Consider the following 23,293-nt stretch of genomic DNA (forward strand, 5'->3'; position numbering starts at 1 on the left):
GAGAGGCTTCACCAGAGACAGAGCGGGGAGCAGAACAGGCAGATTGATGAAGTACACTGCTGAGGAGAGCAGCAGGCGGGTCAGGAGAGCTCTGCCACGCCATGTGGATCTCCCCTGGGGCAGGCGGGAATCGAACTCATGGGGAAGTGACTTAAGCTTCTTAGTGCTGTGCTTTAACCTGCTGCACCACCAGGGAGGGCCTATACTTTAAAATTTTTAAGACTAGATTTGTAAGCTACATCAAAATAAGTCTATTTCAACATTTGATTTTTTATTAACATTTGATTCCTAAAGTATTATAACCAAGAACTGTTCCTCACTTTAAAAGAGATGTTTTATTCCATCCCTCCCCTCCAACCTTTCAATCTAATTTTATACATACCCAAACATACACTCACAGAGCACTTCATCATGGCTTGAGAGCACTATTTATATTTCCTAAATGCATTTCTCCTGATGCTATAGTGAAATAGATTCAATACTTTTTTTTCTACAATTTCTCCACTTATTTCTCAAAAAATCATCTTTTTACTTACAACTATGATCCTTAAAGATCTGACTATAACAAGGTTCTTTGGGGATGATAATGGATATAAAACACTGAGATAGTCATAAAAACTCAAATCTAAAACTGTGCCATTGGGATGAAGTGTCACATTCAAAAACATTTATATAGATACCTTTTTTTTCTGTTTTCTACTGGGAGGGAAGCTGTTGTCAGTGAACTGTGCATCATATTTTCGTGGAAAATAAGGATGTTTCACTAAAAAATAAAAAGGCCAATAATAAATGCAGTTATATAGCTATTTAAAATTTTATCTGCTAGAGCATTCTCCAAATACTTGAGTAGAAATAGTGATAAACTATTGTTTTTAAGGTGATTAGAAGTTCAAACAAATTAACGAAGATTAAGATTAGTGTGCCGAATAAATAGAAATTAATACTTATTAGTGAGATTAGGCATCTATGTCAAAGAATGGACAAGCTAACCTGATGAAATTCCTTGAAGTTATTTCAAACATAAGAAAAGTGTAAATCATAAAATCCCTAATACATTCTGTTACCATGAAAAGAGAATCTATGAAACATGTTTTCTCCCAAATTCTCTCCTTTTTTATTACCACAACACAAGTCTGAAATCCTATGCCAACTTCTCAGGTTGTCTCCCAGTTTCTAAACCCTCTCTTCCAACAGATCCCATACACTGACACTAAAAAATTCCTCCAATTATCACAACCTGTTCAAAAATTGTCCTGGAGTCCTTCAATGAGATCCCAGTTTATTTTCTAACTCTACTCGACCCCACACACCCTACAGACTGTGTTTCCATCACACCAGAATACTACAATCTTCAGAACTCATACTTTGGAACTCATATTGACACCTTTGCCCTAAGAAGTATCTCTTTCTAAATTCTAAACATCTCCCAAGACACTTTCCAAAAGCTTTTCCCAACTTCCTCCCTACACCGAAATCACATTTTATGTGCCTCTATCATCAATAATACTGTACTGTGATTTATAGATGACAAATCACCTGACATGAGACTGTTTCAGGCACATTCATAGTCTCAGCATTTGGCACACAATTACTTGTAATTAATTTAATGCAAACCGAATCTCATATAAAGTTGGAGAATTCTGTGACTTTAATTGCAATCTATGTGCTTTAATTTTAACCTATATGCTGATGACACCCACACTTAACAGCTCCAGGCCCAAACCTCTCCTGAAAGTACAAACTAATAGCTAACAGCCTATTCAATAATTCGACTGGACACAAACATATTCCAAACTCAATTCAATTATTTTCCAAGTCGGCTTTTAACATCTATTTCCCAATGTTTGACAAAAAAAAAATCTTTGTCATTCCTGCCTCTTCTTTGCTTCATATCCCACATCCCACATATGTTATCATTCAGTTGATTATGCTGGCCCTAATCTAGATTCAAAATACATTTAGAAGCCAACCACCCATCAACTACTGAGTTTCACCCTAATCCAAATCCCAATATCTATTACTTGGATACTTGCAATAGTTTTTTAAATAGTCTCCCTGTTATTCTATTCCAATCAGTACCCACATTATTCTTTTCAAAAATCAAATCATGTCACTCCCCTGCACTACCTGTATCACAACAGGGTAAGTCAAAGTCTCATGGTCTACAAGGCACTAAAACATCTGTCCTCTTCCCCAATCTTCTACATTTCTACCCCAGGTTCAGTGAGTGCTCTCTTGCCACACTAGCTTCCATTCTTCTTACCTGCTGCTTCAAGATCTTTATACCTGTAGTTCCTCCTGCCTATATTCCTATCCCCTCAGATGTATCCATGGCTCTGACCTACCTCCCTAAAATCTTTACTCAAACGTCAGCTTCCTTATTACTGACACTTAAAACTTTTTAAAAACCCTCTCTCCATAGCACTCACTGCCTACCCCGCTTATGGTCTTTCTACACCAGAAGACATTAAGTTCAAAAAAAAACATGGATGTTTGTATGTTTTGTTCTCTGCTATATTCTCAGTCCCTGGTACTCAGCTGGAACTCGATAAGCAACTGCTAAACTGAATTGATCAAACTGTAAAACATTAATGACCAAAAGTGCAGGGCAGACTCAGTAGCAGCGAGAGTGAGGGTGAAGGGAGGGAAGGAGAAATGAGATAAGCAACAATAGCAGGTAAAAAGGTGGTACAGAGAAAATAACCTACCTGGAGTGTTGTGGGACTTCTGATGCTGAGGGAAAACACCAGGAGACTGTCCCCAGTACCATGATGTAGAAGCATGGAAATTCCAGGCAGGCTGGCCATTGAGCTGATGCTGAGAGTCAACGGGAGACTGGGCGTCAAAGGGGGGCTGCGCGCCGGGAAGAATCTGGGTATCGAAGGGGGGCGGCGTCTCGGTTAAAGACTGGGCCTTTGTGGGGGGCTGAGACTGAGTAGATTGTGACCCGGCTGCAGGCGGCAAAGACGAAGGCGGTGGTGGTGGTGGCAGCATTGCCCAAAGCATCCAGTTGTCCGGCGGCGGGGCAGTGTCGCTCAAAGGTCCCAACGCGGGGGGCACCTCTGAGGCTGGAAACCATGCCGGGGAAGCCACGAAGCCTCCAGCAGGCTCAGCCATGCCAGCCACCAGCCTGGGAACCTACCATGCGACTGTGGAACACGCGTTAGGCGTCACTTCCGTTATAGCGACTACACTGCTCAACCAACTGCAGGGTGCAACGTCACTGGTCGGCGCCGGAAGAGTTCCCAGGGTTGGCGGCCGAGTTTACGCTCCCAAAATAGGTGGATTAGACGTGTGAGTAGTGCCGGCCACCGGATGGCGAGGGATCTCATCGGACCCGCGCTACCGCCGGGCTTCAAAATTCGCGGGACAGCGGAAGACGAGGAGCGGGACCCAAGCCCAGGTAAGCAGAGGCGTGTACCCGGATCGCCACGCACGCCCACCCCCTCTTTGGCCCAGCCTTACTCACTGAGAAAGGGTCTGAGACCTGAAAGGCGAAAATAGACAGTGGACGCGCGGCGCGGCCCCAGCTAACTTTCCATCTGAGGCTCCTGGAGTGGTGAGAAAGGCCAGGGGCCCTCAGAACAGAGCCTGGTAAATATTATAATAATTGATGTATTCCCATTCAACTTTTAGCTACACACACAGTCAAGTCATTTAATCCTAGCAACTGTATGATTGTTTTACCTTACAAGCCGAGGCATTGAGTTCCAAGTTACTGTCCACATCACACAACTAGTAAGTGAGTGAGTGCAATTTAACCACAGATCGTGCTCTGTGCCATCTTGCCTTCGAATGTACAATGTCTTTGGCTTTTGCAGAAGGTGCTGTGCTCTCGGTCTCGCGACCTATCTTCCCTGCCTCAGCATCTGTCATTGCCTTCAGCTCACACATTTCAGCGCTCAAGCCGGTAATGGTTTCTGGCAATTCCTCAATTCCTTAGGCTCCTTATGGCCTCTCTCTCTCTCTCTGCTTCTTTGATATACCTAACAAACTTCTACTCCATCTTTAAATGTCACCTCTTTGAGGCCTTTCCAAACTTTGTCATGCCTTCCTCTTTTCCCACAGGTTTTTTTCATAACTTAATTTCATTATATACTGAACGGTTTTTGAGTAACTTGTTGGCATCGCTCTCCACCACTGCACTATCGTCTTCTAACAATGTACAGTAGGCACTTCATATTTGCTAAGTAAATAAATGCCTGAGATTCTTCCATACATATTGTCTCCTTTAATGTTTGTTCCAAGTTGAAGACCAACACTGATACTAACGTTGGAAAAGATTATAGCTAAAAGAATAACCCTTCCATTTCTAAACCATTTTCATTCTTTGACTATGCAGAGATATGTTTCCACCTAACGATTTCCTTCCAGATCTCATTTGTATTACAGCCATTACTAAATTATGCTTTTATTTTAACAAGAACTGGGAAATATATATGACGAATTCAGAATAAAGTGGAACATGACAGGTTGCAGGAACAGAGAAGACCAGGTAACTTAAGCAGAGAAATCCAAGAGGGAGATGAGATTACCACTGCCCACCTGAATGCCACATTTTCACATAACCTCAAAGACCAAATTAAAGACATTTTGGCCTCTATTCCAAGAACAATGGGGTGCCATTGAAAGGGTTTTTTTCCCCCTTAATATTTTTACTGAAATGAAGTATAAATTAGATACAGAAGAGATACATAAAATATACTTGATGAATTTTCACAGCCGCACCCAGCAATGTGACCAGTATGCAGAAGGTCCCTTCATGCCCCTTCTCGTCCCTGATCCTTCCAAGAGTAACTGCCTAAGTTGTCTAACAGAATAGATTAATTCATTTGTTTTTATACTGTCAGAAGTAAAATCATACAGTATGCTGTTTTTCGTGTGTAAAATGATTTTAAGAACTTAATCCAAGGTTTGACATCAAATTTGCATGATAAAAAGACAATATCCTTCAACATCTACCCACTCTCCCTCCTTCTCTTCTCTCTCCTTTCAGGATTTTAATGTATTGCACTGACATCTTGCAAGTTGAGAAACAAAGACCGAATTAACCTCTCAGTGCCTGGGACTGTCCTGGTTTTAGCACAATGCAGACTGATTTGTAGGTCTGGGTGAGACCTGAGATTCAGCATTTCTAACAAGCTCCAAATGCTGCTGCTGCTGGTCCTGCTGGTGCCAGGACACTGAGTGGTGAGGGTTGGGAACAAACTTTGCTTTTTCTGTCTGCATTTACTGCACTGAGTTATAATTTCCTGTTTGCTGATTTCCTCACTAAACCTTGAGTTCCCAAGGAAAGTAAGTGACCACATCCCATGCCTTCTGCAATTCCCAGCACTAGTACTGCTGACTAGTAGAGGAGAGAGTAAACATTCCCCACAAGGAACTAGAGTTCAGGCCAGAGAGTCAGCCAGGACCAGTATGAATGCCTTTGTGTGGGACCTGGAAGGAACCTGGTGCCTGCTAAGGGTGGGAATTTTTTTTTTTTTTTAATAAAATACAAATAGTATAAAATTTACTATCTTAACCTTTTTTGAGTACTGTTCAGGTGCCTAAACTTTATTCACTTTGTTATATAACCATCACCACCATCCATCTAGAACTCTTCCCATCTTGTAAAACTGAAACTCTCCACCCGTTAAGTAGTACTTTCCCGAGCCCCCACCCTGCCTTCCTCAGACTGCTGACAGCCACTTCTTTCTGTCTCTATGAATTTGATTGGTCTAGGTAACTCAAAATATAAAATATAAGTGGAATCATGTATTTATCTTTTTTGTGACTTATTCATTTAGTGTACTCTGCTGAAGGTTCATTGATGATGTAACATGTCAGAATTTCCTGCTGGTAGGAATTCTTGAATCTGGTATAATAGCTACCTGTAGTCCTCATACTCAGCTTCCCTGAAAGAGATCACTGACAGGTATGATTAGAGTTCAGAGAAGGGAGAGAGGACACAGGTCTGAGATGGGTAAATTAACTTTGTTCAAAAGGCCTGGAAAATTGAATGTTGGTTACTGGCACCTAAAATTGTGTTGTTGGAATCCCTGGGTTGCAAATGTTTTCTCAAAACCAGTCCACATAATCTGTTTGCTGATATGTGGAAGCTTGGTCAAGCCTTGGCTACTTTAGCTCTAACACCATTCTCCTCATCTGCAGTGACCTTCACTTACATTAATTTCAATTATTTTTGTACTCAGACACTGGACCCAATCCCATCTCTGAAAACTAAAATTCTAATTTCATTCACATTATTCGCCATCATTCTCACTTAACTTGCTCCTTTTACAGTTTTTTATCTTTGCCTTTTAATCTCTTTGGGCCATTCAGTGTCTGCCTCTATCCTTGTTGGCTTTCTTCCTTAAATTACTTCTATTCCTGCTCAACTTAGATTCCATGGTCCATTCATTCAATCATCCTCTTGCCAGCAGTGTTCAACTACCTCATCCCATTCCACATTCTATTAAACCACCTGGCAAAAACCTAGCCCTGGATCAATAAATGTTCACCTCTTGTGAAGCTACACCCCAGCCTTCCAAATGCTGATAAAAGAAATCTCATATGACCCTCCTTGATGGCACAATGGGTTAAGAAGCAGCACTGCAAAGTAGCTGCAGCCACTTAGGTGTAAGTTCGATCCCTGGCCCTGGGGGTGACCCACATGGTGAGGCAGACCTCTCCTGACCCGTTCACTGTTCCCCTCAGCAGTATACTTCTTCGATGTGCCTGTCCTGCTCCCCACTCTGTCTCTGGTGAAATCTTTCACCACCACCACCACTCCCCCGCCCCCCGCTCCTCTGGCCTATACCCCAGTTCTGTATGCATAAATAAATAAAGCTTTAAAAAATACATACTATTCTCCTTGTACTTTAGCAAGCTTACAGGGAAGAGGAAAAAAAAAAAAGAAGAAACCTCATACATCCACAGGCTAATGCTACCAAAAATTATAGTCCCTCCCTATCTGTGTCCTCCACTCTGCCCAGCAAGCCTCAGTGTTTTTTCCATGCAGCTCTGTTATGGAAATAACTATCAACTGGCTTTTTAAAATCTCTTTTCCTCTACTTTGCTGGAAAGGTTGATGTCATCTTAAAAAAAAAAAGCCTTCAATTTTCTGTCACTGCCTAGTAACTTTTCTACCTCCATGCCCAGCATTTTGTTTTCTCGGATTACAGGGAGAGAGATTGTAAGCCTGTGTGAGTCTTACAGTTATACTGTAAAAGACTGCCTTCCTGAAGTTGGAAAGATAAAACATTGTACATAAACCAGGAGCAAGTGAAGTTAAAGTTCATAAAACATGTTAGACAATGCAGTCAGTGTCAGCAAAGGAAGTGTAACATCCCAACTAGTCTTCATGAAGAAACTGGCTACTATGACATACACAGAAAATCTTCTTAGTTGCAGGACCAGCTCTGCCCCCTAATTATAAACGCAGTAGTTCAGAGTCATCAGACAGTGATGAAGACAGCAGTTCTCTGTATGAAGAAGGAAATCAAGAATCCGAAGAAGATGACACTGGTCCAACTGCAAGGTCAGTTCAACAAAATACTAACCAAGCTTCAAACCTAGTACACATCATAAAACATGTTAGACAATGCAATCAATGTCAGCTGGAACAGGTCACTGGGAAGGGGCTGTCACATCAGCATTCATGAACAATGAATGCTGTGATAATTCCTCATGCACTATATATTCTAAAAAGAAATCTAGTAGTATATAACTATGGAGGGCCCTTCATGGTGGCGCAGCAGGTTAAAGCACTGCACTAAGAAACTTAAGCCAATTCCACATGAGTTCGATCCCCACCTGCCCTGGAGGAGATCCACATGGCGTGGCAGATCTCTCCTGACCCGCCCGCTGCTCCCCTCAGCAATGTACTTCGTCGATCTGCCTGTTCTGCTCCCCACTCTGTTCCTGGTGAATCCTCTCACCCTCCGCATCTCTGCCCTGTACCCCAGTTCTGTATGAATAAATAAATAAATCTTTTTAAAAAAAAATTCCTATGTAAAGGATTTTTCCTTAAAGTATTATTAAAGTGGCTGGATATTATAAATAAATCATGGAATTTCTTTTTAAAAATTACTTTTCTTGTATATATTTTTTGTTTAAGTAAATCATGATTTCCTTCTACCCATCTTTAATTTACCCACCCTGCAAGTCTCTGTAAATAAGAAATAGAGTATCTGTTTATTCTTGGGCAGCAATTGTGGGTTGGGGGAGAGGGGAGGGTTGTTGATACATTTTAAAAGTTACCAGATAGAAATAACAACTTAAAACCTTTTCTTAATTAAAATCAGAGTCTTGTACTTTTTTCTCAAAAAACACCTAGCAAGCAGATAATTAGAATTGTTAACAATACAGAAATTTACAAAATTCACATACTACTGTTGTAAAGAAGTAATCAAGGTCTATTTTAGTCTAAAAATAAAATGTTAAGGTTTCTTATATCCATTTGTTTTTAATTTGGCAAGGTTGATTTATTGTTTTCATATTTATGTTCAGATATATGCTGTAGTACAAACAGGTATTATTCATTAGTTGAAATTAATGTGACCTTTAAATTTAAAAACCAAAATTTCTCTGAAAAAAATATTTTTTCTCACAGAAAACAGAGAAAAAATGAGGATGATGGTAATGATGACGATGAAGGGTTTTTTGGGCCAGCCCTTCCTCCTGGATTTAAAAAGCAGGATGATTCTCCTCCAAGGTGAGAATGTGTACTCTTTCAAGCCAGTGTTTTCTGAATATTTCAGCTAGTGTCTATTAATACAGTGACGAGTTGTGTGAAATCGTTTGTAACTAATATTTGTATAATATTTGAAACTTCTATAGCAATGTATACAATACAAATAATTGCTTAAAGTTTAATTATTTACATGTTTACAACACTTTTTGTAGTTTATATCAAGAAAAACTTCCACAACTCCTATGTGATACTTACAAAATAGTTTGTGGAAAGTGGAGTCAAACATTACCCCTCTACCTCCCTTTTTTCAGATAGATAAGGTTGCATACATAGGAAGTAGTAAACCTGGGACTAGAATCCTGGTATTTGACTCAGACTCAGATATTTTCTAAGCTATCTCTTGGTAAAAACAAATTCCTATATGCTGAATTAGACAGTTTGACTGACTTCTCTTACCCTCAGATTTGTCATATGTAAAGCAGGATAACATATTCCTCCTTACAGAATGTTGTAATGGGAAGGTTTTGTATTTATTTACATGTAGATGTACACACACACAGTATATCTTACTTGGTGACTGGCACAGGGTAAACATATAATAAATATTGATTCCTGTCTTTAAAATTTTAAATTGTAAAATTTTAAAAGCTAAATATGAATTTGCATACCAAGTTACTTATAACTCATAGGACTAGTAAAAAGGACTGTCGAACACTTCATATTCCTAGTTTATTATCACATTGATCAGCTCTAATGTTCATGCAATCTTGATCTTGTTTTAATGACATAGGCAGCTACTATCTTTATATGGTCCCTAAATTAAGGATAATCTTTAAAAGATCATTTGAAAAAACAAAGACAGATAGGCCACAGAGATCCAAATGTTACTCCTAAAGCCTAAAATTTCCTGTCTGCCCTTTATAGGAAATTTGTTGACCACTGGACTATAGCATTTCTTACAGGAAAACACAGTATTAGATGTATAAGAATTTCTTTATCCCTCCCTTTCTCTTTTTATATTAAAAAAAAAAGGAAGGGACGTAAAGGATGCTTGCAGTCCCAAGTACGCTGAAAGAGCTGCCCCTGAAAGAGACAGGTTGTTAGAAGTGAGGCCTGCATAGACTCAGCTAGGCAGGCTTGGAGGATAGCTACCTTTGCTGCTTTGCAAAGGGACAGGGTTGGTGATGAAAAACACCTACACAGTCACAGGCAGGCAAGAGAGCTGCTGTAGGAATTGAAAATTATATTTTGGTAATAATAAAATATACCTGTAAGAAATAGACAAATAATAGCATATATTTATACAGCTATAACATCCCATAGTTATATTCTGTAACAATATTTGAAGATTTTATGTAACAGTAACTCTCACAAATTCTCCAAGGCCAGAAAATGGGCTACAGTTACATTTGTAGATATGCTAAAAATTACACACAGAAAAAATGCATTCAGTACTTCATTATAGCTTAGAAATTATAATAATCTTCCTCACAGTGCCAAACTTCCCCATTTTTATATGCAAAAGTGTTCTGATTTTATGACACAAAACAAGTAGTTATTAAATAGCCAGGATTGGAACTGATACTCTCTAATGTTCAGTACTGTTTTTCCCCTGCCGTATACATATGAGGCTCTAACTGAACACAGTACAAACTAGAAAGTTCAGCTTGGGACTTCAGTGCCATCTGGTTGGTAATAGTAGCACAGTGACATCTCTGGAAAAAAACACTGGTATGAAAGAAAGGATAAAAACATTTAAAACTGGGCCTCCCTGGTGGCGCAGTGGATTAAAGCACAGCAAAAAGAAGCTAGTCATAGCCACTTCAACATGAGTTTGATCCCCAACCAGGGAGCTGACCCACATAGCATAGCAGACCTCTCCTGTCTCACCTGCTGCTCCTCTCACCAGTGTACTTCTCCATCTGCCTGTTCTGCTTCCTGCTCTGTCTCTGGCCTATACCCCAGTTCTGTATGCATAAATAAATTTAAAAATAAAACTTAGGCCCTCCCTGGCGGCACAGCGGGTTAAAGTACAGCACTTCAGAAGCTATCGCAGCCACTGCAGCATGAGTTCGACCTCCAGCCAGGAGGGAAGTGACCCACATGGTGTGGCAGACCTCTCTTGACCTGCCCACTGCTCACCTCAGCAGTGTACTTCTTTGATCTGTCTGTTCTGCTCCCCACTCTATCTCTGCTGAATCCTCTCACCCCCTGCACCTCTGGTCTATACCCCAGTTTTGCATGCATAAATAAATAAAGCTTAAAAAAGAAAAAAACTTAAACCTATGAAAAGCACAGAAAGCAATCTTTTTTTTTTTTTTTTTTCCTACACAACATAAGACTTTCTTCTTTCAAAGCTCAGGGTTTTGGCACATCTCTTTTAGACTATACCACATTCCTTCACAATGTGGCAACAGTGCTCTCTGAAAGAAAATGAACTTTGGATTCAAGTAGACCAGGGTTTTACTGGGATCCTACCCCAGTTCTTAAAGTTACTAGTTCATATTGTCTTTGGACATTATTTTCCTCACCTAGAAAAAAAGAGTCTTATACCAACCTACATTGTGGTAAAGAAATAGAAAATATATGGGTTGAGATGTGGTTGGCAGGCTACCTTTTTCTTTCTCTAGTAGATTGTAAATGATCTATTTTCATTCTGTATACTTCTGCATCCTTCCTAGGTTATTAGTGAGAATAATCTCTAGGTTTTTAATAACACCTTGACACACAGATGGCTGACAGCTGTTGATAGGCATGCATTATATGGCCTAAGAACTCAATATTTAATTGTTCCAGCTATAATTGCCATGTCCCAAAGATATTATTTGATGGAGAGTGAATACCAAAACAGATGCCATGGCTAAATACAGAAAAAGAGCGTCAGGGGCTTTTAGTTCATAATGAGAACTTTTAAAAACATACATTAATTTTTTTTTTTAAAGATTTATTTATTTATTCATATAGAACTGGGCTACAGGCCAGAGATGTGGAGGGTGAGAGGATTCACCAGAGACAGAGTGGAGAGCAGAACAGGCAGATCGACGAAGTACACTGCTGAGGGGAGCAGCGGGCAGGTCAGGAGAGGTCTGCCGCGCCATGTGGATCTCCTCTGGGGCCGGCGGGAGTAGAACTCATGCGGAGGTGGCATAAGCTTCTTAGTGCTGTGCTTTAACCCTCTGCGCCACCAGGGAGGGCCCACATTAATTATTTTTATTTAGCATAAGTTTCCTAGGAAGTAGACATACACAAAGCACGTGAATTGTAGATTTAGTATCTAGTCATTGACTAACAAAGTTGATGTGAAAATATTAAATTTGTTAAAATAATAGTAAGACACTAGGTTATATCATAAAAATAATAGGTTAAATAAAATCCTCATTTTCAAAATTTGTTATTGTCTGACAGTTTTATGAACTTCTTAGTCTGAATTACACTGATGAAGGTACATTTTATATTTCAGACCTATAATAGGACCTGCATTACCACCTGGTTTTATTAAATCTACACCAAAAAGTGACAAAGGCAGAGATGATCCAAGACAACAATATGTCAACTCTGAGGTTTGGAAAAATTTTTTTTTATTAAAGAGTAAGATGTAACATGCTCAAAACTATGTAGTAATAATTGTAATCATTTGATTCAAATGTGATGGAAGATGCAGTCCTATTTCAAGATTGCAAATAGGTAAGATGAAATAAACTTACCATAGACCTGAGATTCTATTAGGAAAATAACAAGGCAGTTACAGATTGATGAGGCATTACCCATTGATGTTTCACATCCTTGAAAAGAAACTTATAAATTCTAGCAAATAGAACATGATGAAAGTGTAACAACTCATAATATATTTGAAAAAGAGAAAGCTGAGGAGCTTTATGATAATGATCTTGAGCTTCAAATTCCATCCAGTTTTCGGTGCCTATATATAACAAATTGTGCTATTTTTGAAAGATAGATCAAACAACTTTGAAATCAAATATGAAAGCTGTCTGCTGGTAAGAAGTTTAGTCTTTAACAATAGCTAAGATTTGTAGGGTACTCTATAATGCATTTTCCCCATATATAAATATATTCAGCTTCTGTGAGGCCTTATGAAGTAGATGTTACTCATATCTTGCTGATGCTAAAAACCAGAGAAGAGTAACTCAACATCACACATTTGTACTTATCAAAGCCAAAGCTCAAATCATGTTCTTAGGACTTTAAATTAGCTGTTCAGTTCATCATACTGCTGTGCCTACCTGCATGTGAATTCATATAATCAAAAAACCCTTGTGCCTTTCCCCAGAGAATTTAGTTGTAGCACTGAGGTAGTTGCTATAGGAAACATAATGGAGTGGTTAAGATCATGAACTTCAGAGTCATTAACTCATTCACTCAACACATATTTATAGAGCATCTATAGTGTGTCAGTCACATAGTTACAGAAATAAATTGTCAACAAATTTTGTTGTTCTTACTTTCAAAAGTCCTCCTCAATTTGAACCCATTTCTGCTACCACCTGGTCCAAGTCATCATATATTTTCTGTTTTCCTTTTCTTCATGTTTTTGCCTTTCTTCCTCTGCTCCTCATCTCCAAATACCAACTGGAGTGGCCCCGGTGAAACAAATTTTATCACCTATACTCAGTTACCCACCCTCTCTACATAAAAGCCAAAACCCCTGTAAGGCCCTGTACATTCTGGTCTCCTTTACCTTCCTGATTTCCCCTCTTAATTTGATTGACCACACTGAGACCCTTACTCTACTTTCTCAAATGTACCTGGCAGGTTCTTACCACTGACATTTATACCTATTTTTTTTCAGTCTCTCCAAAATGGTCTTCCCCAAGTTACTGATGGAACTTGCCTTCCAGGTCTTTAGTTTTGCTGGAATGTCACTTCAGTAGGTTATTTTCGGCTTCCTTTTCTACCACTGCGATCCTTCTCCCTGTACTCCTGTCCCTCCTTTAGTTTTTTCCACAATTTTAATCACCATCAAAGATTCCATTTATTTTACTGCTTCTTTCTCTTTATAGCTGACCTTTCCCCAGTAGAATGTGAGCCAGTGAGGACAGAGATTTTTGTCTTATTTCCAATGAGTATTCAAAATGTTTATTAGAGTCATCCATTATTTGTGGATGAAGGAGTAAGTCAGACAGCCCCTGCCCTCATCATACTTACAGTATTGTAGGGAATAGATACATTAAATAAATGATTTCTGACATTATACATACTTCAAAGGGGATGTAGAGGTATTGAAACCATGACAGGAAATCTAAACTGATGGTAAGAAGTAGAAAAAAGTCTTTTTCTTTAAGAAAATGTGTAAACTGAAGATTTATGAGTTGGCAATAGCTCTGCGAATTGGACAAGGAAGATTTTCTAGAGAGTACATGTTCCTTATTGAAAGGAGAAGAAGAAAGTGAAGGTTAAAGAATGCAATATGATTTGAGTGGAGAGAATGAGTAGGGAAAAAGGGAGAGGGAGGAAGAACAAAGAGCCACTTGGGCTTTGAATCCTGGCTGAGCTTAGTTATTACCAGTAGCCTGCATGTTAGTTTACTGATCTCACAGGGTTGTGGTAATAATTAAATCAGAATAGTATGTATTTGATTTATAGCGTTATTATTATCATCATCATTGTCATTATTATCTCCACTACTGATGTCTTGAGAGTTACTTTGGAGTATGAAGACTAATTGTAAGGAATCTTTTCTAACATGATTGTTAATATAAGAATAAATCACTAAAGGAAGGACGTCAGCAATATGGAAGACTAAGCTAACACGGTCTCACTGACCCTTCTTTCCACAGATACAACCAAATGGATAGAAGGGAGAGACAGTAACACAGTTAATACACAGCTAAGCTCAAAAAATAAGAAAAGAAAATCCATGGGCGCTAGTAACAATGAAGAGAATTCAGAGCCAGAGCAGTAAACACACATTGCCACAAAGGAGCCTATACTTTATAGAGCACAGCCTTAAGGTCTTGAGGACAGGGCCTGGCGAAATGTGAGCCACTGTCCTTAGGAAAGTGGGAAGGAAGGTTGCTTTACAGAAGGGCCTTTTTGTGCTGCATCTAACCTACTTTCACAGGGTGAAAAAAAAAAGATTGTGTATTTATCTATCTGTCTGTCAGCCTCAAAGATGAGGGTGGGGAAAGAGAAATGTGGTAAAATGGTAGCAATTGGTTGATTTGGGTGAGGATAGCATCCTTCAGCTTTTTCATAATTGGAACTTAGTTCACCTAGACAGCAAGTACATAGTGTATATAATTCCCTCTTAGCAAAAGGGAAGGGGAAAAGATTTAACCAGAGTATACCTGGTTAAAGTATTGCTGGTTCTGAATTATTATTATTATTCTGAATTATTTTGTTCCTTTCTTTCAAACCTTTTATCAGAAGACACTTCTGTTTACAGAGAGGCTTTTCTCATTTATGATATAACATCCAAATTAAAACACATGTAATAATACTAATAGCTAATATTTATTGAGCCCTTTTTACAAGCGAGGCACTACAAGGCACAACATAAATTTATATTTGCATGGCTGCATACACTTAATTACATAATACAATTAACAGTCCTGGCGATGCTGTATCAACTAGATTGCTTTTAGCTGTAAAAAATATAAAATCCAATCCAAAATGTAATTTTGCCTTAACCTACTTAGTGAACGTGTTGTTTATATATCCTTAGTGATATATATTCTGAATTCTCAAAATAAGGAAATGTTTTTCATATATAATATGAGGTCTAGAGGTAGGCTCATTCCAGGTTGGCTCATTGAGTGAGCTAATGAGATCTTCCAGGATTCTAGATTTTTCTCTTATTCTTCTCTATAGTATGTTAAACTCCTCCTACCCTGACCCCTTTATTATACTAACAAGCCTGCCAACGTTTTAAAACACAGAGATCCAGCAATGTCCAGATCAAAAGAGGTTCCTGTTCTGTGTCCATTTTATAAATCCTTGCCAGATTTCCTATAAAACTAACCTCCTATTCCTTTGGCCAGAATTGTAAATTATGCCCATTCCTAAACTAATCAGTGGATCAAGAGGAATGAGACCAAAGTGACTGGCTTAGAATTATCAGTGTTTTTACCTACCTCCAACACCTCCCCACTCCCCACCCCCAAGTTAAAGAACCATTTTCCTAGAAGAGACTGGAAAAAAACACAGGAAATTCTTTGCAACAGAGTAGTTATTGGTTGGGGCTGTTATAGTCCCCATCCTAAAAAATAAAGCCCAGACCTCGAACCGTTAAATAATACGCCTACAGTCCCAGAGCTAATCCAGTGACAAATTGAGGCTTTGAGGCTAAGTCTGTCTAACTGCAGCCCAAACTAAACAAATTGAATATAAAATTTATATTGTGTTTCTGCATAAAATAACTCACCTTTTAAAAATAATAATACCTAGATTGGATTTAGGTTTATAATGCACTTTCTGATTTTCAGTTTAGTTGGGCCTAATTTTCTGTTTGCTCGTCCATCTTCCCTTTTAGTTAATATCTTCCAACATCCTAACTGATGTTTGTTTCTAAAAATTTCAGACCTCATCCCTCCAGGACATACAGAAATTCTACCTTAATAAAACCATTTCATTAGATGACAGTAAGAATGCCATTAGCTTTTCCCAACATCTTAAATTTTAATAGTCTGTCAATGTCACTGTTTGAAGGGTTATTATATCTTCTATACCAATTCATTTTGTGCAGCCCAGTATTATATTGTAGGAAGTTATAAATGCATTTAAGATAATTTCTATGATGTCAAAGATTCTATTGCTATAGAAATAAGCTATAAGAAGTGGAATCATTAACAATTAAAATAAAATAATGAAGGGGCTGCTATTGTACAAGTGGGGAAAATAATGACTTTGATCTTAGAGTGTAAGCGTTAGGTACCAGTTTTATACCAGGAGACAAGTTGTTTAACCTTTCTAAATACACTTTAAACCTAGCTTTCTCAAAAAGAAAACAGGAATATCATGCCATTTCATAGCTTTCTAATGAGGACTAATTTGTGCCTAAGTCCATAGTCACTAAGTGTGCGTGTGAGAATCAGAATAAGCCATAAGATGATATGTCGTTATCTAATTATTTATACTAGTAGCAATTGCCATAAGGGTTCAGAGTGGAAATCACAGCAAGAAAGTTACCATTAAGTAGTTCATGGGAGAATGTTAATAATACAAATGAACTCATCCTAGTAGATTGGAGGAAGAACTGTTTATCAAAGCTGAAGGACACACATGTATATAATAGCTACCAGAGTCTCACATGGAAAACATTTTATTAAAATGATTTAATAAAAGCACATTGAACTCTTATTGTAATACTATACCATTAACTCTTTGAGATAAGTGAAATACTTTGGGAACCATATCAGCTCATTTGGATCAGTACTTTATAAGGTATTACATAGGATTTCTATTTCAGTGTGCTAAATCATGACTGACTCGGTTTCCAAGAATGCCTTACTTCTAAGCATCTTATTCCAGAGAGCTTTTTCTGTGCCAGAAATTGTTAAGGTTCAACTGGTGTCATCTCTGAAAAACTGGTAATAATTACTTAGAATACTATGTTGAGAAAACATTGTGAGCCCACATCTGTATCCATCAGGTAGAGCTGAAAGAGTTTCTTGAGGTCTCCCATGGACGTGGGGGGAAGGGGAGTAGAGGGACAATCTACATGCCGTGGATTTGCCATCTCTGCACTGTGCACCTGAAGAAAGCAAAGAAGGTGCTCAGTACACAGTGATTACCCAGCAAAGTGTTCCCTTTTTTGTCTTGCATCTAGGTAATCAGTTTCAAGTTAGAATTTTGGAATTGAGGATCATTTCTATAACTATAGCACTTGACTTAAAGGTAATATCTTTTTATAAAAGGAAACGGAGAGCAGTGAAGATGAGGACATTGTTGGACCAATGCCTGCAAAAGGACCAGTTAACTACAGTGTGACAACAGAGTTTGAAAAAAGAGCCCAGAGAATGAAAGAAAAATTGACCAAAGGAAATGATGTAAGTTTTAAATACACTTTAAGAAATTAAATATAGGGCCCTCCCTGGTGGCGCAGCGGCTTAAAGCACAGCACTGAGAAGCTAAAGCCACTTCCGCATGAGTTGGATCCGCCCCGGAGGTGACCACATGGCGTGGCAGACCTCTCCTGACCCTCCTGCTGCTCCCCTCAGCAGTATATTTCGTCGATCTGCCTGTTCTGCTCCCTACTCTGTCTCTGGTGAAGCCTAACACCGCCTCTGGCCTGTACCCCAGTTCTGTATGTACAAATAAATAAATCTTTAAAAAAAAAAAAAGAAATTAATATAAATTTTAAAATAGACATTAAAATTTATGTATATAAATAGAGAAAATTTAGGAACCAGGTAATCCAGAAGCTGTAAAGGAATAGATTTGCAATTATGCCTACTTAAAAATGTCTGTATAGAAAAAGATAACATAGTCAAAAGATCAGTAAATTTGATGAAAATATTTGTAATGTATATAATAAATGCATCAATCCTTCCTATTAAAGTTAATTAACTTTCAACCCTCAACTGAAAAACCTAGTTAGGGCCTTCCCTGGTGGCTCAGGGGATTAAATCACAGCACTCAGCCACTGCAGCATGAGTTCCATCCCCAGCTAGGGGGTGACCCATATGGCGTGACAAACCTCTCCTGACCCACCCGCGGCTCCCCTCAGCAGTGTATTTCAGTAGATATGCCTGCTTTGTTCCCCACTCTGTCTCTGGTTAACCCTCTCACCCCCCACATTTCTGGCCTGTACCCCAGTTCTTGTATGCATAAATAAATAAATCTTAAAGAAAAATCTGGGTAATTTGCATTTTATATACACTTTCCAGGCTACTTTAACTTTCTCATTTCTCAAAGGATTCATCTAAAACAATTACAAGAGAATCGTGGATGACTGAGCTTCCTCCAGAAATGAAAGACTTTGGCCTTGGGCCTAGAGCTTTTAAGAGAAGAGCTGATGACAAATCTGGAGATCGATCAGTCTGGACTGATACTCCAGCTGACAGGGAAAGGAAAGCTAAGGTAAGAGGCTTTGATTGATTGTTCCTATATGTCTGTACGTGTTGGTTGTATTTTGAAAAGATATGAGGCAAAATTATTTAAGGATACTGTTTTAAAAATTATGATTCCAAAGAAAAATACAGATGTCCCCTTGAAGGAAAGTTTGAAGAAAGGAAATGATACCAGATGCTTACTGTATTCTTTATAATATTAAATATTTTGCTAATTAAAATTCCTTGGACCGAGTACTTCATTTTTATGTGTGCACTAGTGTAAATAGTAAATATATTAAAAGCTTAAATTACAGTTATTCTTTACTGGTATATTTTGTATGTTGATCTTATAGATCTTACAGCTCTTCTACACTTTTTCTTTTAATTTCAGGAGCATGTTTTATAGATTCTTTGGAGTTTTTTTACATATACTATGCATAAAGATATTTTATTTCTTCTTTTCCGTCTTTTATTTTTCTTTATTTTTGTTTTATAATTGCTAGTAACAGATAATGTAGGATTTCTTTTTAAGCCTTATTTTCTCTCCTGAATTTCATCAGGCTCAATAATGTGTACCTGTGTTCATTCCTCAGGAGACACAAGAAGCAAGGAAATCATTTAATAAGAAGGATGAAGAATATATATTATCAGGAAGGGAAAAGAGATTGGCCGAGCAAGTATCCTCATACAATGTAAGTAAAAGAATAAAATATTTCATTTTTTCAATGCTGTTCTCATTTTTCCCCTTATTTCTTTTTTTAGTCATCCTTTTTACTTCAGTCTTTTCTATACATCTTTCCTAAGAGATATTCAGCTCTGTATTTATGTGTGTGTATACACAAATTATATATATAGATGTACATAGTACATCTATATATAATGTCATATACATCATTAGGAAAATATTATTGCTATGAGATAATAAGCCATATATGAATGCTGTGTACACCTTTAAGTTTTGCATTTAATCCTAAAGTTCACCTCCTTTCATGTCTATTAAACGATATTCCTATTTACTTAATAGGTAGGGGTCTTTCTAGAGTGCTTCATCATCAAGTCAACACCTGTTCTGTTTCTGGGATGTTCTTTTTTTTTTTTTTTTTTTTTTAAGATTTATTTATTTATGGCTTCCCTGGTGGCACAGCAGGGTAAAGCACAGTTCTGAGAAGCTAAAGCCACCTGAGCATGAGTTCGATCCCCACCCTGGAGGTGACCTACATGGCGTGGCAGACCTCTCCTGACCCGCCCACTGCTCCCCTAAGCAGTGTACTTCACCCGCCCATCTGCCTGTCCTGCTCCCCACTCTGTCTCTGGTGAATCCTCTTACCGCCCCTGCCCCTCTGGCCTGTACCCCAGTTCTGTATGCATAAATAAATAAATCCTTCTTTTTAAGATTTATTTATTTACATACATTTATTTATTACATCGACAAAGTACACTGCTGAGGGGAGCAGTGGACGGGTCAGGAGAGGTCTGCCGCGCCATGTGGGTCACCTCCAGGGCGGGGATCAAACTCATGCTCAGGTGGCTTTAGCTACTCAGTGCTGTGCTTTAAACCTATGTGCCACCAGGGAGGACCCAGGATGTTCTGTTCTTTGTACATCAAATAAACTTCAAAATTAAAAAATATATATATGTATATATATATATACACACACACACATATATAATTATATTTATATATAAAATATGTAATTATATATAATTTGTGTAGGTACTTTTAATGCATTTCAAGTAACTTTATTTAACATCTAAATGTTTTCATTGTAAGTTTCAAGTCACTGATATAATTTATAGGATTGTATAATACTGTATTAAAAGCTTCAAATAGAATGTAATTGTCATAACAATTTAATATCTATTATCATATTTTAAAGGTTTGTGTGAATACCTACTTCCTTACAGTTGGGAATTTTATTTCATCCCATTTTTCTTCCTTGAATTCATAATTTTACTTTTCCTCTACCATAGAATTTTATCCTAGCAGAATTTGCTTTTATGCTTGAAAGTTTTCTTATGACTTTATTTGATATTGTATTTCACAGCAGCAAATTAAATTGAAATTGAAATTTAATTTGAAATTATACCATTTTCTTTTTAATTTCCTGTGTCTGTAAATGTCTACACTTTTTTCCCTTCTATCAATAGATTAAATTGTAAATTCAGTAGATCAAAACAATGTAAGGATATTTAATCTCTTAATGACTTTTTTCCAGTTAAAATGTTTGGATAAATGTTACTTACTACGTTAGGTATCAACATGAGTTGTTTTCTTTTAGGTTTTCTAAGTTAATAGTTAAGAAACTGTTTATATATGAAATGGATGAAAATAGAACACAATTTGTTAAAGTGACATCATCCAATTTTTCGAACAATTTCTGAGTTATTAACTCCATAGTGATCTACTGTTAATAATAATCTCTTAATTGTCAGCTCACGAGGATCTTCTATAATTTTTTTTCACATTGATCCTATTAGTTTATTTTCTCATTCTTTCCAAATTACTTAAATGAGAATAATAGCATTTAATTTACAGAGATATTGTGAGGATTACAATATTATAAGCTGCCAATTTACTAACAAAAGCAAATATGGCTTTTGTTGAGTGGTTCTTGTTTATCCAACATTGTAATAAATCCTTTATATTCATTAGATTTAACTCCTCCTTCATTCATATATTTAGAAGTCATTATTACCATATACAACTGAGAAAATGAGGCTTGAATTATTTGCCCAAGGTCACCAGTGTTGAAAGCAATAGAACTACTATTGCAATCCAGTTTTACTGAATTTGGAACTTAAATTCCTAATGATTCCTCCATGCTATATGATTGCTAGCCTTTTTTCTTTCTTAGCAATAATTGATGAATTTTTAAAATCTTCAGTTTTGTTGAAAATAAAGAATTAGAAAGTACCTGACTTACAAATTAATTTGTTTCTAAAGACATATCAGGATTAAAGATATGACTGTGAGAGAACTGGAAACTGGAAATATTGCCAACTTACGTAAATACTTACTGATACAATATCATTTGTGCATTCTGCTAAAACTTTATAGCTCCAAATTGAGTACATTTACTTAAGAAAATAGCTAGTACAAAGCTAATTGACAAAGTCCACTCTTATTGTCAGATCAACCTGGCCAAGCTTACTTTCTTCCAGAAAGTATGACTTTATTTTTCTATTTAAATAGATATAGAATCAAATAGATTTCTGAAAGACCTCTTCATAAGTACGAAAACCTTTAATGAAATGTGAAACATCTTCATAAAGTAAGTTATTGAGCAAACCTATTTTAAGAAAGCCAACATGGAAAAGTTGAGACTAGTAAGTAGATAATCTTGAAACTGTCCATGCCTTCATAACACCATAGAATCCATTCTGCAGAATCCCTAGGGATACAGAAATCACAGTTTGAAGGCTGTTGGTCCGTTCTGCATGCATCTACTCTTGCTTCCATATCCTGCTTTGTTTTTTTTTTTAAAGATATACTTATTTATGCATACAGAACTGGGGTACAGGCCAGAGGCTCGGAGCCGTGAGAGGCTTCACCAGAGACAGAGTGGGGAGCAGAACAGGCAGATCGATGAAGTACACTGCTGAGGGGAGCAGTGGGTGGGTCAGGAGAGGTCTGCCACACCAGGTGGTCACCTCCGGGGTAGGCGGGAATCGAACTCATGCGGAAGTGGCTTTAGGTTCTCAGTGCAGTGCTTTAACCTGCTGAGCCACCAGGGAGGGCCCATATCCTGCTTTTTTAATCCAGGGCCATTTTATCATTAGTCAGTATTGAAAGGCTAATAATGAATCCCTAATTTATTAAACCAGTTGCCTTTGTGCAGCCCTCAATCTACTAGGTATATTTGAAAATATAAACACCTACCCTCAAATAAGAAGGAAAAATATGGAGGTGGCAAAAAGAGAACAGGAAACCAAAAGGAATGAAAATTCTCTCAGTATATGGAATCTTTTTCATCATACCCTTGACAGACATTGAATATGTCACTTCAGTGCCAATATTTTTCTGTTTTGCTTCAACCCAGCAAGTAGTACCCTTTTTATGCACCATTTAGACATCAAGGAACAGCACATCCATAAAGATTTAATCTATTAATAGCTTCCAAGTGAGAATATAATTGCTCTCCTTTTCTCATCATGTTCTTGGTTCATACTTTAATTTGACACATCACATGGTGCTTTTCGATGTGATTATTGAAATGTATTTTTTTCTGTCTTGCTTTTTTAAAATTATATGGTCTGTAGATAGTAGATAGCTTTACTTTGGTTAAATTGAATTTACCTCTGTTACATAATCTCTTCACAGATCCTGCCTTGGATTTGGAAAATTTACTGGGGCTTATACATTGTCCTTGATAGCCACTGCTAGCTACTTGACTTAATTTAATCATCATTTGCAGTCAATAACTAGTACAGACCAAGACTTTTATTTTTATTCTCTTGCCCAGGAATCAAAAAGATCAGAATCTCTTATGGACATTCATCATAAAAAATTGAAGAATAAGAATGCTGAAGATAAAACTAAGCCCCAAGAAAGAATACCATTTGACCGTGATAAGGATCTCAAAGTTAATCGGTTTGATGAAGCACA

At 37.6% G+C, this 23,293-nt stretch overlaps 2 protein-coding genes across 2 annotated transcripts in view; one reads left to right on the forward strand and one right to left on the reverse strand.

Moving 5' to 3' along the window:
• Positions 1-3,142, reverse strand: part of NUFIP1 (nuclear fragile X mental retardation protein interacting protein 1) — a 35,038-nt gene extending 31,896 nt beyond the window's left edge. Inside the window, exons 1-2 of the mRNA XM_004680313.2 lie at positions 2,709-3,142; positions 681-763 (exon numbers count right to left, since the gene is read on the reverse strand). Coding sequence (XP_004680370.1) covers positions 681-763; positions 2,709-3,117 — 492 coding nt within the window. The 5' untranslated portion in view covers positions 3,118-3,142. The remainder of the gene's footprint in view (positions 1-680; positions 764-2,708) is intronic.
• A 109-nt stretch (positions 3,143-3,251) lies between these two features.
• The window catches only part of GPALPP1 (GPALPP motifs containing 1), a 38,197-nt gene continuing 18,155 nt past the window's right edge, over positions 3,252-23,293 (forward strand). The window contains exons 1-8 of the mRNA XM_012723163.1: positions 3,252-3,403; positions 7,390-7,522; positions 8,597-8,698; positions 12,138-12,237; positions 17,551-17,682; positions 18,551-18,715; positions 19,281-19,379; positions 23,151-23,293. Of these exons, the coding sequence (XP_012578617.1) occupies positions 3,316-3,403; positions 7,390-7,522; positions 8,597-8,698; positions 12,138-12,237; positions 17,551-17,682; positions 18,551-18,715; positions 19,281-19,379; positions 23,151-23,293 (962 nt within the window). The 5' untranslated portion in view covers positions 3,252-3,315. The remainder of the gene's footprint in view (positions 3,404-7,389; positions 7,523-8,596; positions 8,699-12,137; positions 12,238-17,550; positions 17,683-18,550; positions 18,716-19,280; positions 19,380-23,150) is intronic.

The sequence above is a fragment of the Condylura cristata genome, unplaced genomic scaffold (assembly GCF_000260355.1).
Source record: "Condylura cristata isolate star-nosed mole 26May11 unplaced genomic scaffold, ConCri1.0 scaffold00010, whole genome shotgun sequence".
In the NCBI taxonomy this organism is placed as follows: Eukaryota; Metazoa; Chordata; class Mammalia; order Eulipotyphla; family Talpidae; genus Condylura; species Condylura cristata.